Below are 16,284 nucleotides of genomic sequence, written 5' to 3' on the forward strand. Positions count from 1 at the left end.
ATATTCACCTGTGTGCCGTCCGTCTGTTTACCTGATTATTTCACTCTCTTTTTTGTTGCTTTTTTAAAATTACATATTTTTTTCTATTTTCAAAATAATGGTCGCTACCTCTAGGTTGTTACATCATCTCCTCCATTGTTGATTGAATCCTATCCTTCATCTTTTTATATTAATTCCCTGTCGTGTTTGGAATATTTTCCTTGTGCTAAATAAAAAAAACAAAAACAAAACACACACATCCCACCACACTCACGCGACGTACCACCTCCGGTACAGTGGGCGGAAGTAGACGTATTCGATGCGCGTTATGAACTCCTTATTAAACCCAAAGAAGAAGAGGACTGAACCCTAGTGCATTCTGGGACGTAAAATGAACCACAATGGCGGTTAAACAACAAGCACGTCATACTCTTACACTAACGAGTTTACTTTTATCCCTTCTGCTCCAACCATGTCGGACTTTTGCCGAAGAACTGACGTGGGATCAGAACGGCTACGTTTTGTACTGCCCGTGCATGGGTAATTCATTCTTTGGAGCTGACACTTCGATTTATGTATATTGTGATGTACCAAAAGAGAAAAGCTAGCGAATTCAAAACTTCACTCATTCATAAGTTGAGAGTGAATTTTTTTTTATCGGCATAATTACTTATTTCGTAAATATGAACCCAGACCTACGTTGACCTGTGCTCGGAGTTCAGTAGAGAGGACCTTATGTTTAAAACAATATGAACTTTAAAAACATTTGAACACGTAACGTCAGAGGAGATGCAACAGTGAGTTAGCTTGTTAGCAGCTAACTGAGTCGAGCTGAGGACTAACTAGGGGCTTAACTTAAATGAACTACAGCTGTTGCTACTCCGTGTTAGCAAACTACTCATTAGTTATAGCGTGGTATAATACGGTGGTAGCCCACCTTCCCTCCAGTTACTGTTGCTCTTTTCTTGTCATGAGGAAGCAGTATAACGTTACTGTCGTAACAGAGCATAAAGTGCTGTTATTGTTCAGGTCGCTTTGGGAACCAGGCAGATCACTTCCTGGGATCTCTCGCCTTTGCGAAGATGTTGAACCGAACCCTGGCGGTCCCTCCCTGGATAGTGTACCGCCACCACACACCCCCTTACACCAATGTGAGTACAGTCAGAGAGCCGTGAGCGACCGACACTGACCACCTGTCACCCAATGTGATGATGACGTAGATTGATTGAGTATTTCATTAGTTCCAAAGAGAGATTTTCAGCGTTACAGCAGCCAAGTCATATAAATAATTTGTTTTAGAAAGGAGCTGGGCTTGAAGCAAATACTATAAGAAAAATATGACAACAATTTAAGATATGAATTGGAATAAAACAAAAACTCAGAATCGAGTCTAACGTGGAGCTGCAAGGAAAAGTCGCATAATTGATTAGTCGATGTACAGAAACATAATAGCCAACTATGTTGAGAATCGATTAATCATTAATGTAATTTTTTCATGCAAAAAGAGCAGAAAATGCTGTTTCATATCACATTAAAATTAATGTCTTTGGGTTTTGGACTGACAAAGCAGGACATTTAAAGACATCACCTTTGGACTTTTGAGAAACTGGGACAGACAATTTATCTGGAAAATAATCAGCAAATTAATCCATAATGAAAATAATTGTTTGTTGCAGCCCTAGACTAAAGGAACACAATGTAGTTAATTTCAAGTCAGTCTCACTCCATTCTTTTTCTTTCCTGCTCTATTCAGGTCCACGTTCCCTACAGTGAGTTCTTCCAGCTGGAGGCCTTGTCCGCCTACCACCGCGTGGTCAGTTTGGAGGACTTCATGGAGAAGCTGGCGCCCAAACACTGGCCTCCAATACAGAGGAAAGCCTACTGCTTTGAGACCGCTGCGCAGCGGAGTGCGGACAAGAAGTCCTGCCCCATGAAGGTGATTAACTGAGCAGATTGTAACTCTTGATTCTCAGATGGTCTGTGCATCGTTTCTCTTTCCCGACAGATGTGAGATAGCGAGTGAAAGTAGAGAAGCATAAAATGAGCTTCATTTAAAAGCAAATGTGCATGTGAAAGGGTGATGGTGAAATGCTGCCCTCTGGTGGCCCATAAACCGACCTTATCGCCGTGATGATGGGTCACAGTTTCACTGCTCTGTTATGAACGGGTGGTTCTGATTCCCTTTCAGGACGGGAACCCGTTTGGTCCGTTCTGGGACCACGTCGGCGTGGACTTCGACGCGTCCGTCTTGTTTGCTGGTATTTCCTTTAGTGCCCACCACCAACCTCATTGGATGAAGAAGTGAGTGCCCCACTGTGCTGTAGACACATTTAAGAAGGTCAGAGATGACGTAAAGAATACTGCAGCTTCATGAGCAGCAATGCTGCCCTTAATTAAACTTAACGATTGACCGACTGAAGATGTTTCTGAGGTTTTCTTTTTGTTTTTCATGACACGTAGTGCCTCCTTTGAAGTTGTTAAAGGGATAGTGCGGATTATTTGAAGTGGGGTTGTCTGAGGTTCTTCTCCATAGTCAGTGTTTTACTACAGTGTGGCCAGTTTCAATACACAGACAGGAGCACCAGCACGGGAGCAAAGCAATGTACTGCTGTGGATGTATTTTAGACACAATTTTAGAATCAATATCAGTTGAAGTGTATGCTATCTATATATATATATATATATATATATATATATATAGTATATTTATAGCTACACTATATTTATATATATGTAAACATTTTTTTAAGGTGTCTAAAATACGTCCACAGCAGCACATTGCTTTGCTCCAGTGCTGGTGCTCCTGTCTGTTTCTCCAAACGCCACCTACTGAAGGTAATACGCTGACTCTGGAACAGTACCTCATGCACCCCCGCTACAAAACATCCAGCCCATCCCTTCAGCAGACAGATTGTCCTCACGTCTCCTCCTGTTCCATCAGGTTCCCTCCCTCGAAGCACCCTGTCCTGGCGCTGCCTGGCGCTCCCGCTCAGTTCCCGGTGATGGAGGAGCACGTGGGCCTGCAGCGCTACGTGGTGTGGTCGGACCAGATGGTGGAGGAGGGAGAAAAGCACATCGCCGCCCTGCTGACCAGGCCGTACGTCGGCATTCACTTGAGGATTGGCGTCGACTGGGTGAGAAATGCTTCCCGACTTGTGAGTGAGGGATTCGTCTTCTCTCTCTGTGTGTCTCATATTCTCACACACAGACAATCACATATCTGTTCACACAGAGATGTCACATTAGATCTGCAGCGATTCATCAATTAGTTGTCAATTATTCAATTCATTTCCAACTATTTTGCTCATTGATTATTCAGTTTGAGTCATTTTTTAAAGAGAAGATTCTCTGATTCCGGCTTCTTAAATGTAAATATTTTCTGGTTTCTTGACTCCTCTTTGACAGCAATGTCTTTAAGTGTGTAATCGTCAGTTGCAGCCCTACGTCGCATTTCTGCATTCCCCAGGAAATCAGCTCCGTCACTCAGTCCACGCCTGTATACCTGCACCTAAACAAACACCATCACAAGGCTGTCTCTCTTAATACATAATCATAATACATAATAGATAAATCCAATGAAAGAATCGAAACCTACAAACGTGTTTTGCGGTCTCTCAATACTTGGTATGACTGTCTCCGCCCCGTCTGTAGCTCTCGCCTCCGAGCTCATTGGTTCACCTCACAGATGCATAGTTTCATTTGTGGGAAAGTCTTTTCCTCAAACAGCTGGTCGCCGTAGTTGTTAATCGAACGTCACTCAGTCAGCAGGAAATGGTGCATTTGTTGGGGACTATTTTCCACGGCGGATGAATCCACATTTGGTGGGTGGGGGGGGGGGTCCATCTAGGTCCACAAACAAGAAAGACTCTCTTCGCTCAACCCGTTGCGGCTCTGGCTGGCTGTGTCAATTTACGGTGGAAAATCGTCTCTCGCTGCCACTGTTCATGTTTGTGAATGAATGTTTTTGCAGTTAGAATGATGAAAGCTGCTGGGCATTAGTAAGCTTGTAAAATACATCTTAGTGACAATTGGAAGTGACAAATAACTGTGTTATGATTTTAGAGACCCACCAACTTTTTCCTATTGATGGTTTCTGATGTGTCAGAGACCTCCCATATTTTGCACACTGGTTGTAACACAGGTGGGATGTAAACACCGACCAGAATAAAGTAGGAACACTCCGCCCTTGGTTAGATGGAGACTATCATGCGTACTATCATGGATGTGCTCACCAAGCCAGGGTCGGAGAAGGACAGCGGAAAACTGAATAAAACAACAGAAAACAAAAGTAGGAGAGAGCACCGAGTCTTTATTCCTATTCGTCATCTCGTCTCATCTAAATACTGTTCTCGTCATTCCACCCGCGCAGCAAAATGCCTGCAAGATGCTGACGAGCGGTGAAGCAGGGCCTCACTTCATGGCCTCTCCGCAGTGCGTCGGCTACAACCGCCAGACCGCCTTGCCCCTCACCGCGCCCATGTGCCTCCCTGACCTGGGGGAGATCCGCAGGGCCGTCAAGCTGTGGGCGAAGAGGACCGCGGCCCGCTCCGTCTACATCGCCACCGACTCCAAGTCCCACAGCAGGGAAATTGAAAAGCTCCTGAAGGGCAAGGTGGGTTTGTAAAGCCTCTGTGATGTCATGAGTTGCTTTACATTCTGCCCCTGTTCGTTCCTGTCATCACCTTAAATGCAACCTGAACTGGTTAGCTACATTTTGACTGGCTTGATTGCTGTAGCACAATCTGGAAAAACAGGTTCTGTCACAATTAGCAAATTCTTTAGATACTTTACAGATGCATTTAAAGGTTAACCTGCGTTAACCCATAAGAGCCGAAGCCAGAATCCCCTTCCTGTAAACACAATGTCAGAAATGAATATTTTACTGCCAGGAAAGTGTTTTTTCCCCCCACCGAGCATTTTTAAAGAATTGTCAAGAATTAAGAAATCAATATTGTATTTCCCCGCCTGGTTGTTCATCTGTTTTTTTTCATCCTGGCTTTTCAGGTGAAGGTGGTGAGCCTTGATCCAGACTCGGCCCAAATGGACCTGTACATCTTAGGCCGGGCCGACCACTTCATCGGCAACTGCGTCTCCTCCTTCTCCGCCTTTGTGAAGAGAGAGCGGGACGTCCGCGGCCTCCCGTCCTCCTTCTTTGGCATGGACAAGCCCGGGATATCCAATCACAGAGAAGAACTCTGAGCACGAGGGGGTCGCGGTCGCCCTCTGGACGCTAACGCCGGAGGGCCGTCACGAAGAGGCGAGGGCGAGGGAGCGGAAGGCAGAGAATATTTCCACGTGACGTGATGGTCCGTGAAGGCCCGTCCTATTTTAGAATGGGTTTTAATCCATGAGAAAGGAGGAAGGGCTTATGAAATATGATGCAGCCGTGTCAAGGCTGTGACATGGACACTTTATTTTTGTCTGTTCCCTGCTTGAAAATCCAGTATTAATGTGTTTCCAAGACTTGACTTCTACCTGCTTGTGTTCACTATACTGAAGACAGTTTTTTTTCTTTCTTTCACGGAAACACAACTTTTCCCAATCTCATTTCTATTAGCTGCTGCCACACTCCGCGGCTGCAACCGTGTTTTGCAATCCCGACATGTTAGCAGGAGCTCCGGTGAACCCTGGAAAAGAACTTCAGTGCCAGCGATCATGTTCTCCCTCGCTCTTTTGCCCTCTTCTCTTTCTCTCCCCCACCTTTCCATCCCTCCTTGCTTTTTCCAGCTCACTCTTTCTTTTCCTCTCTGCCCTCCATTCCGAGGAGAGCACAGTAAACTGATCCTCCTGCACATACTAATTATAGGGAGGAAAAAGGAGACCGTCTCTCCACCTCTCAATTTATCAGGACCAAAAAAACTGATGGAAATGTGCGGAGCCCTGTACTGAATGTTGAGGGGAGAGTATTGTTATTCAGTGAATGTGAATGAATGTTTTGGGGGAGACAAAGAGTTGATTTGCACAGGCTGAATTGATTAAATGCAAGTGGGGATGTTTGGCAAGCTAATTGTGTTCTTCTGTGTGAAAGCAGTGAATGCACTAACGTTGAAGTTGAATGGTTTCTATAATGTTTTTCACCAATAAAGTGATGCACACTCATTTTTATTTAACCAACCGCCTGTTTACCTCCCTGACTGAAGCTTAGCTGTGAGTACAGTTGAATCAGCTGATATACTAAGCTATGTGGGAGAGACTCGTCGGGACTTGGTTGCCAGATATGCAGGACCCCTTGCATTTGTATTCTTCATAATGTATGTGTTGGGGCTCGTCACCTCGTTATTCACAGTTTAAGTTTTACGTATTTTGCGACTGGAATAACCGCTTAACAGTAATACGTACGCTCACTCAGAAGCTCACTATTTATAGTGTTAATGTATTTCACACGTACACTTTGGGAAGAGGGATACGGGACTTGAATCTGGCAACTAAGTAACCCGGACCGTTGTGGGGATGAGCAGCGGCTAATGGCTGACTGGGAGTTTTGGATTAGCTAACGTTCGCCAACGGTAAATCTTTAACGACAATTCTGTGTGCCAGGTGGACAGCTGTATTTATATCGCATGGGTGCAATGCGTCCAACGTCAATGTGTTTTTTGTTTTTTTTATGTGGCGGTATGGTTCATTGATGTATGAGCTCGCTGCTAGCTGTTAGCCAGGTAATGCTACCAGACTTGTAGCTTAGGTTACCCAGTGTTTGTCGTTGCTAGGCCGGTCTTGTGGGCTCGTTATGGGCTGCATTCTGCAGAGGCTAACGTTGGTTAGCTGAGCCGCTACTTTGAAGACTCTTGAATGCTAACATGAATTGAGCAGATTTAAAACCACGGTTTATCAACATGACAACGCTGACAGAGTGCCCACAGCGGTTGTCGCTTAATTTCCTGGAATTCCAACGTTGACTGTCTTAAGTGAAGATAGAAGTTTATAGTTGCCTGTTAACAGGTTTCATTTAGCTAACGTTAGCTTAACAGCTATAGTAACGTTAGCTAGAACAGCGTGTAACGTTAACGTCATTTTCTGCTCCTCACCGTTGGCAAGTAGCGTTTTGAACTTGTTGTTCTAGTTTGTTTGTTATTCATTTGAACCCACTACATTTAACATAATTAGCTCTCGGGCACGTCGTGGTGTGTTTTTTGACATCTGGAAAAATCCAATGTTAGTGTTTCCAAGTCCAGGTATTAAATACCAGGGAGTATGGAACTGGGGTACAGGTGTCAGACTAGCCAGCTATGTAATAGGCAAAGTCTGTCAATAGCTTTGTATTACATTGAGCTTAAATGAGACTTCCACTTTGTATGTAAAACTGTGTGATGCATTAACCTTCAAGGTGTTCAATCACCATGACAATTGCTGTTGCAGGTTGGTACTAATCACTGAATCTGTTTTCTCCAACAGTTTCTGATGTGGGCCCTTGTTTTGGTGGACTGCTCCTGAAGCTGCACTTGGAGGACAGAGCATACAAAGTGCCAAGCCGCGTGGGCTGGCAGCCGCTCTGCAACATGTCCAAGAGCAGGAGCGCCGAGTCGGTCAAGGTGGTGGTCCGTTGTCGCCCCATGAATGAAAAAGAGCGGGACGCCAAGTTTGGAAGGGTGGTCGCCGTCGATGTCAAATTGGGCCAAATTCTAGTCAGGAACCCCAAGGAGGCCTCGGCCAGTGACCACCCCAAAATCTTCACCTTTGATTCGGTCTACGACTGGAACTCCAAACAAATAGATTTGTACGATGAAACCTTCAGGCCCCTGGTGGATTCGGTTCTACTTGGGTTCAACGGGACCATTTTTGCCTATGGGCAGACCGGTACAGGGAAAACGTACACTATGGAGGGGGTGAGAAATGATATAGAGAGGAGGGGAGTGATCCCTAACTCCTTTGAGCACATCTTCACTCACATTTCCCGCTCCCAGAATCAGCAGTACCTGGTGAGAGCGTCATATCTAGAAATTTACCAAGAGGAGATCAAAGACTTGCTCTCCAAAGACCAGACGCGTCGTCTGGAGCTCAGGGAGAGGCCTGACACCGGTGTGTACGTTAAGGACCTTTCATCATTTGTCACCAAGAGCGTGCGGGAGATTGAACATGTCATGAACGTGGGCAACCAGAATCGCTCGGTGGGTGCCACCAACATGAACGAGCACAGCTCCCGTTCTCACGCCATCTTTGTCATCACTGTGGAGTGCAGCGAGCTGGATGCCGACGGGGAGAACCACATCAGAGTTGGCAAACTGAACCTGGTCGATTTAGCCGGCAGTGAACGCCAGACCAAGACTGGTGCTCAGGGGGAGAGGCTTAAAGAAGCCACGAAGATCAATCTGTCCCTTTCGGCCCTGGGGAACGTCATATCGGCTCTGGTGGACGGCAGGAGCAGCCACATCCCCTACCGAGATTCCAAACTCACCCGCTTGCTGCAGGACTCTCTGGGGGGCAACGCCCGCACGGTCATGGTCGCCAACATCGGCCCGGCGTCCTACAACGTGGAGGAGACCTTGACAACCCTGCGCTATTCCAACAGGGCGAAGAACATCAAGAACAAACCCCGCATCAACGAGGACCCCAAGGATGCCCTGCTCAGGGAGTTTCAGGAGGAGATCGCCAGGCTGAAGGAGCAGCTGCAAAAGCGCTCGGGAAAGAAGAAAAAGCGGAGGCAGAGGAGGAGGGCCGGGGAAGGGAGCGATGGCGAGGAACTGGAGGACGGAGAGACGGAGGACGACGACGAAGAAGACGGGGATGACAAAGGGGACTGGCGGGAGCAACAGGAGAAACTGGAGAGGGAGAGAAAGGCCATCATGGAGGATCACAGTCTGGTGGCTGAGGAGAAAGTTCTGCTGCTGAAAGAGAAAGAGAAGAAGATGGAAGACCTGAAGAAGGAGAGGGACGCCGGAGAGATGCTCGCAGCCAAAGTGAAGGTAAGCAGATTTTGTCACACACTGGGTGTGTTTCTGTACATCAAGTATGCATCGGATTGATTTGTGATTTGAAGAGAAGGTGTAGTACAGACTCAAATTTACTTTCATCGGATTCAACAAAAGGTTGCAAATGCTTTTTCTCCACAACATGACTTCAAGTGGTTTCATCTTTCTTTCTTTCTTCTCAATCCAGGCGATGGAGAGTAAGCTCCTCGTAGGGGGGAAGAACATTGTGGATCACACTAACGAGCAACAGAAAATGCTGGAGCTGAGGAGGCAGGAAATCGCTGAACAGGTATACCTTACTCTTGATTAGTCAGGCAACAAACATGTGATCAATGATGACAGGATAGTGTTGAATAAGGGTGTAACGGTACATAGAATGGACTGTACTTTTCCAGTCTTTTCGACCACTCGAAGCTTTAACACTACATGTCATCATTCACCCATTCATACACTGATTACAGCGGCTACCATGCAAGGTGCCACCTGCTCATCAGGACTCTTAACTAACCATTCACACCGGCACAGCCTGCGGGATCAATTTGGGGTTAAGTGTCAACTGGGACTACCGGGGGATCGAACAGCCGATCCTCTGATTGAAGGACGACCCTGCTCTACCACTGATTCACAGTCGCTCACAGTAAAAGTCACGGTTCGGTTCACAACCTGGTTTAGGAGTCACGGACAAAATCCTCTTACTGAGGTCTGAGGTCACATTTCTCCCGTCGGCAACTTTGGTAATCTATTTCTCTCGCGGGCGTCGATTCAGCCTAAATGCTGTATACCGTGTAGTCTGCGTGCACCGGACCGTGACCCCCGTTCACCGATGCCCGAAACCGTTGAAGCCCTAGTTTTAAATGTAGCGAGGATGAGACGGTGCGAGTTTGAGAGGAGACGGTGTGCTGTTGATTGTTCTTCATTTCAAATTTTAAATCTGTCAAAAGGAGAGGGGGACCGGACGCATCTGTTAGAGCAGCTACAACATGAGCTCTCAGATATAATACATGGAATTCATGCTTGTCCTCTTCACTTTCCCAGCTACTATAACAGATTTTTGATTTTTTTTTCGTATTCCAAAGCCAGAGCCACACCTTAAAATAGGACAGGCACCAATCATATTAATGCAGTGAGAGTTATTAAATCAGCCTTATGGGAAATGAGGAGAGAGAGAGCAGGGGGGGGGGGGGGGGTGGTAGTTGCCGAGCGCTACCCACAGCACCAAGTTGTACATCGCCAGTAGCAGACATAATTTGTCATACTTCTACAGTCAGTTAATAACATTTAATAACATCACCACAGTGATGGCTTCTATTACAGTCCCGGCATAGACTTCGGGCAATTTGTTTCGTTAAGATGTGTGCCACGGAACCCAGTCTCCGTTGCCGCGTCGGCCTTTTTCGTCAGTTTGGTAAACAGACCATTGTCTTGTAACTGTTGTTATCATCTCTGTTCGTAGAGTGACCTAAGCCGGACGGTCCCGTGAAAAAAGCCGCTGTGGTCTCTGGTGAAGTGGCGATCGCGGTTACTTATTTATCGTCTGACTGCAAATGAGACACCTCTTCTTTTTTTGTTTGTTTTTTGGCCTGGCTTTTTTCTGTGGTCGTTGTCAAATCTGGCGTGCGCGTGCTGGGCTTCTAACATTGCTGATGTAACCCAACATGAAAGCAGCGTAACTCGTATTATTGACAGCTGATTGGCAAATAATCATTTTAGGTCAGAAGGTGGCGCGATGTCTGTGAATTTGATTGGATAGAAATATAAACATTACATCACATTATAGTCATTTAGCAGACGCTTTTATCCAAAGCGACTTACAATTCAGTATCTATCTACACACCGTAGGCACAGCTACGGGAGCAATTTTGGGGTTAAGTGTCTTGCTCAAGGACACATTGACATGAGACCAGCAGAGAAGGCCGGGGATCGGACTGCCGATCCTCTGATTGAAACAGCTTTACAAAGTGACATTGTGTGATGAAATTGACCTACATGTTCTTCGAACCTTTAGCGAGCCACTCGGCAAAGGTTAGCTACTCGTTGGAGCTCCCAGCTTTACACCGTCTCTTACCCAACTGACTCACAACAACCTCACTTTCAATCTGCAACGTAGCCTCATCACACACGCACGCACACACACACACACAGCAACAAGGCTTCAATTTACGAATGTGCGCGTTTCTTTCTTGTGTTTCCAGAAACGGCGAGAGCGGGAGATGCAGCAGCAGATGGATAGTCGTGACGAAGAGACTCTGGAGCTGAAGGAGACCTACAGCTCTCTGCAGCAGGAGGTCGACATCAAAACCAAGAAGCTGAAAAAGGTAGCAGAAGCACCCGTGGGTGGGGCCAGCTAATCGCTGTCTCTCTCTCTCTCAAGACACTGTTTGCTGCACGCGTCCCCAGTCTTCGCCGCTGTAATCAATTCATATATTCTGAGTACATAAAAATACACTGCTAGCATAAATGTGCATTTGATGATTTGTGAAGGCATCAACACAGCACGGGTCTGTTTTATTTGTTCAGTACTTCAGTAAGTAGATCAGGTACTCTTTCATCAGGTAGTATCAGGCAAGAATACATTATTTGCTTTTTTTTTTGTCTATCTGGATAATCCATTGCTCCTCATGATGTCAGTCAGGCGTCTAAGCCAAATTGTAAGGCGTAATATTCTAAAAAGTCCTTTCGTTAAGCTAACCCTGGCTTCCTCTCCTTCTCCGTCTTCTAGCTGTTCGCCAAGCTGCAGGCCGTGAAGGCAGAAATCCACGACATCCAGGAGGCTCACATCAACGAGCGCCAGGAGCTGGAGCAGACCCAGAACGAGCTCACCAGGGACCTCAAACTCAAGTACGGAGCCTGCATGAGACGCTGCTCAGTATTCTGTCCATCGTGAGGAGGGAGCGCTCACTGTAACAAGCTGCGTCTGATTCCACGCTGTCAGACGTAAAGGCAGAGTCTGGAGCCTTTTTTTTTTTAGGTGTGGTTGTATGAGGTTCTTATACAGAAATACTAGAGCTGAGCGATAAATAGATTTTGATCAGTTAATTCAAGTTCAAGCTTTAGTACAATGTTTAAAAAAATACTCTACAAGGATCCAGACCTTTTTGTTTTTCCAACCGTCCAAAAAATCATTTCAACCTCTCTGAAATCAGTAAACCATCAACAATTCTAAATGTTATCCGTTTGCTTTTAGTTACAGTCATATTAGTGTTTGTTTTTTTCCATAGAACACAATTCAATTGATAAGGAAATAAAAGATTATTTCACATTGTGATAGTTAACATTAAACTGTCATTAATCAACGGTTCACATGCGTACCGAACCGTGAGGGGGATCCGTACGGATCACGTGTCGACCTAGTTCTTATTTTAAGGAAAAAATAAATTGATTAAAATCAAATCAGAAATTGTATTTTGAGCCATAATAGTGAGTGTATTGCGTACAGGAGACGGCGGTTGGAATGCCCTCTGTGTAAGGAAACAGACGTGAGTACCAGCACAGAAGCAGTTGAAGTGTGCGCTCTACTTAGAAACATCTCTCCGCTTTACCTTGATGTCGAGCAGCTCTTCAGATGAGGAGCTGAAGCTGTTATTTCTGTCTCTGTATGCTCTTTTCAAAGCCACAAGACTTCTTTGACTAAACAACTGAATTTAGCTTCACACAGAACACAGCAGCTGCTTGTCTACCGCTGACTCAATCAGTTAGTTTGTCATTGTGTGACTTTTGTGAACTATTGTCATTATATGTATCATTTGTCATATGGATCGACGATGTTGTAATTCAATTATGTTGTTCATTCTGCACACATGACCTCTATTTCACTCTTTCTTTCTTACTTTTTTCCAGTTCAAATTTTCTTTGCGGGGAGTTTTTCGATATCTGAGGATGGACTGAACTGGTGTGTTGTCATGTGTCCTGCTCCTGTCTAGTTGTTTGTTTGTCTTTCAGGCATTTGATCATCGAGAACTTCATCCCCTTAGAGGAGAAGAACAAAATAGTCAACCGGGCTTACTTTGATGAGGAGGACGAATACTGGAAAACGAGGCCCATCACACGTATAGAGGAGTAAGTCACAGAATAATCCCAGCATGCATCCTTGCATCCGGCTAGAAGGGATCTGACGTGTTGTACAGAAGCTTTTTAAAATAGGATGTGGAGCTTGTATTGTCAATGAATATTTCATGGTTTTTAAATCAAGTATTTAAAGGTGAAGTGTGGTATGATTTGTCACAGTGTTTGAAGTATGTTTGTAATGTTAAATAGATGAGAGCCAGCAGGGGAGTGGCTGTACTTCCCCTTGTGTTGTCTATATATTATTTATCTAGTTTGTCAACAGAGGACCTTATTTAGTGAAATCAATATCCATATTGCTGTGAGATGGTAGGAACAGAATTATGACATAGTGAGAACATATTTTGATCATGTGAACAAAAGTCATTATTTGGTTTCTGGGCTTGTTTTTTATCTGCATCTGAAATTCGCAGAAATCAAAACGGCTGCAAAAGAAAAGCACTGCGCAACAGCAAACTGTTGGATTCGGTGTGGATAGGTTTATAGAGATGTATGGGTTTGAAATCTTCAATTGAAATACTCAGTACCATGCTTTTTCCTCTATAATACAGAACGGTTATGATACATTAAGATGTATTCTTCCCACAATGCTGCACACTGTCTCATTCTCTGTGTCCGCTTCAGTGACCATCAGATGATGAGCCGGCCTTTGTCTGCGGTCGGCTACAGGAGGCCTCTCAGTCACCATGCTCGCACGGCCATGATGATGAGGCCTGACATGAGATACAAAGTAAGCTGCATGTCCTGCTCACGCTTTACTTTGATGTGTTCACACATCAAGAGACTCTATACTAAACAAAGCTATGAACATTTAATCAATAATCATTATAAAATGCACAGGAATCCAGAATGCATGTAGGTGTCATGTTAAACATTTCCCTAATTGTTCCAATAATAACATGCAATATTTTCAATTATTTAGATAAAATATATGCATTTTTATCAACCTCCTTTCTATAAAAAGGGAAGCCAATGCGAAAGTGCCTTGCATTCTGTCTAATGTCCATCAGGGGGCGACTCCTCTCTTTGTATTGAAGTCTATGAGAAAATGACTCTACTTCTCTCTTGATTTATTACCTCAGCAAACATTGTAAATATGAGTTTATGTTATGTTCTCAGTCTCTAGCTTCAAGTCTTCTTCAATACAGCATGATGTTCATTTAGTGAATGATGGTCCATTCAGAGTCAAATAGACCATAAAGCAGAATATGCTTTAGGGCGGGGCTACCTTTTAATTGACAGGTCTCTACTGCGGTGTTGTCTGTATTTTCCTCTTAGAACGTTAACCCTTTCATGGCGTGTTTTCACTTCATGGTTTAAGTTAAATGTATCTTTTTGGGCACCCAAAAAATAGCTCCACCCCCTTCACTTCTGGTTGCAAGATGGTGACAGCCAAAATGTCAAACTCGAGGCGTCAAGATTTTTTACATGCTTGTCGTCAGCCTTTTGACAATGAGGTCATCTTCATCACTGACACATAAAAACGTACCGGCATTGTCTGTCTCTGTTCCTCTCAGGCTGAAAACATCATGGTGCTGGACATGGACCTGCCCGCTCGGACCACTAAAGAGTATCAGGAGCCGGTTATCGCCCCTAAGGTGGCGGCGGCTCTGGAGAGCGCTCTTAGGGACGAGGATGAGATCCAGGTGGATGCCTCTGGCTTTCACAGCAGCTTGGGATCAACTCTGCCGCCAGGCGCCAGCCTCAAGAAACCAAAGTCCGGGTAAGATGTCAAGACCACAGATTAAGTCAGGTGGCATATACTGTGGTTAGGCTGGTGCTCGAATTGACCCTTTGCTAAGTCCCGCCCCTCACACACAGGCTGGCCAATCATAGCGTAGCATCGGCCAGCTGCGATCACGACCCTTCAATTATCCATCTCTGCTCCATAGACTCTTTTCAGGCCGGTTCAGTAGATTTGGACCTAGCCGTGGTTAAACGTGAAGCTATCATGAGCAGAGTAAGTTAGCACATCATTATCTAGCGTTAGCAGTTCTATGCTAGGCTAGCTACTGAATGCATACACATGCTGCTTTTTAATGATCATTACAACCAGATACACCCGAGGGTCCCCCATTTGGACGCAGAGTACATCAAAACTTAGAGAGTTTTGTGTTAAAAGTAACTGGCAGAGAACCCACGAAGAACGAATATAGTGATGTTATAGTTCTGCAGAAACCTCAGCGTCCTGGGAACAACATGAACTAGGTCACTTCTACATGAGACAAACACATCTCCCATCAGCCAAGCAAACAAATAACAAAATATCATAAATCATACTCGATATGACTGGGACAGACCGGAGAAAACAGCTGCTACACTCTGTTAGCAACGTGCTACCTACGAACATGCAGCATGAAAAAGCACGAGCGCCTGACGGAGATTACGGACATAGTTTCCATTTCTCTCCCCGGTAAACCATCGCAGAGATATTCAGCTTCGAACACAAAAAGTCACACAGCTTTCATCGAATATTGTACTTACTTTTGGTCGAATCTCAGCGAAAAAATGGAATATCTCCGTACTTCCAACGCATGTTTGTCCAGCTGCTGGTGCTCCGTGTGAATCCGTTCGATTCGTGTCTCTCCGACACTCCTCGGATTCTTGAGAGGGTTGGAAGCTCAGCAAATCAGATTTCAGAGCTGGACCTTTTTGAGCTTTATTGGCTAATAGTGCTGTCAATCATCTAGCTTTCAATTCCAGGCAATTCTATTGGCTCCTACGGTTCGAAGGATGTCTCAATGGTGAAAATCGGAGAAGGGGGGGCTGAGATACAGCCCTGAACAGAGAGTCGAAGCAGGATTTGACCTTAAACTAAATAACTAAAAAGGGCATAGAAAGAGCTTAAAACACTCAAAAAAGGTCCAATCTTCGGTCTATTGATTCAATGAACATCATGAGTGATACATAGAAGTGATATAGAGTGTTTTTGAATTTAAAAAATACTTTTTTATTCAAATATTGGAGTATTTGATCAGTTTTCTAATTTGAAATGCTCTATATTTCATAAATGTTTCACTGTATCTATGTATAGCTGTGTATATAGAGCCTATATCAGTTGTTCTAAGAGCCCAGCATATTAAAAGTCTTGGATACCCATACTTTCCAAAAAACAATACCCTAAAAGTGCTGTTTTTCAAGATCGAGCTTTTGAGTTTTCCAAGTTCTGCTGTGTTCCATCCTTATCTTATGTGAACCAGTAACATGTATTCTGATAGTTCCATGATTTTTCTCATCTCAAAAATATATTAAAAAAAAAAAAAAATTTAATTTTTTTTTTTTTTTTTATACAATTAATTAGGTATTTCTTATCTTTATTCGAGCTGAGGCCTGCAAA

The 16,284-nt window shown here is 44.6% G+C and overlaps 2 protein-coding genes across 3 annotated transcripts in view; both read left to right on the forward strand.

Moving 5' to 3' along the window:
- Window positions 1-377: 377 nt before the first annotated feature.
- pofut1 (protein O-fucosyltransferase 1) lies at window positions 378-6,089 on the forward strand. Of its 2 annotated transcripts, none has more exons than XM_068733742.1 (7): window positions 378-519; window positions 1,009-1,130; window positions 1,733-1,915; window positions 2,168-2,280; window positions 2,921-3,134; window positions 4,349-4,591; window positions 4,984-6,089. In XM_068733742.1, the coding sequence occupies exons 1-7, from the start codon at window positions 381-383 to the stop codon at window positions 5,176-5,178; spliced, it is 1,209 nt and encodes a 402-aa protein (XP_068589843.1). In that variant the 5' UTR covers window positions 378-380; the 3' UTR covers window positions 5,179-6,089. The 2 variants fall into 2 exon arrangements, with proteins under 2 accessions (XP_068589843.1, XP_068589844.1); XM_068733743.1 differs by having other exon boundaries at window positions 2,921-3,113.
- A 313-nt stretch (window positions 6,090-6,402) lies between these two features.
- Window positions 6,403-16,284, forward strand: part of kif3b (kinesin family member 3B) — an 11,306-nt gene continuing 1,424 nt past the window's right edge. The window contains exons 1-8 of the mRNA XM_068733888.1: window positions 6,403-6,485; window positions 7,372-8,879; window positions 9,073-9,174; window positions 11,078-11,200; window positions 11,605-11,723; window positions 12,825-12,941; window positions 13,572-13,677; window positions 14,465-14,670. Of these exons, the coding sequence (XP_068589989.1) occupies window positions 7,476-8,879; window positions 9,073-9,174; window positions 11,078-11,200; window positions 11,605-11,723; window positions 12,825-12,941; window positions 13,572-13,677; window positions 14,465-14,670 (2,177 nt within the window). The 5' untranslated portion in view covers window positions 6,403-6,485; window positions 7,372-7,475. The remainder of the gene's footprint in view (window positions 6,486-7,371; window positions 8,880-9,072; window positions 9,175-11,077; window positions 11,201-11,604; window positions 11,724-12,824; window positions 12,942-13,571; window positions 13,678-14,464; window positions 14,671-16,284) is intronic.

The sequence above is a fragment of the Cebidichthys violaceus genome, unplaced genomic scaffold (genome assembly GCF_023349555.1).
Source record: "Cebidichthys violaceus isolate CVI_PGR_0920_01 unplaced genomic scaffold, fCebVio1.0.p SCAF_6, whole genome shotgun sequence".
In the NCBI taxonomy this organism is placed as follows: domain Eukaryota; kingdom Metazoa; phylum Chordata; class Actinopteri; order Perciformes; family Stichaeidae; genus Cebidichthys; species Cebidichthys violaceus.

Excerpts from the sequence above, each read along its gene's own strand:
- pofut1 (XM_068733742.1), top strand. The coding sequence starts at position 381 with ATGGCGGTTAAACAACAAGCACGTCATACTCTTACACTAACGAGTTTA. Across the intron at positions 1,131-1,732 it reads ACACACCCCCTTACACCAAT|GTCCACGTTCCCTACAGTGA; the intron begins GTGAGTACAGTC and ends TGCTCTATTCAG. Across the intron at positions 1,916-2,167 it reads AGAAGTCCTGCCCCATGAAG|GACGGGAACCCGTTTGGTCC; the intron begins GTGATTAACTGA and ends ATTCCCTTTCAG.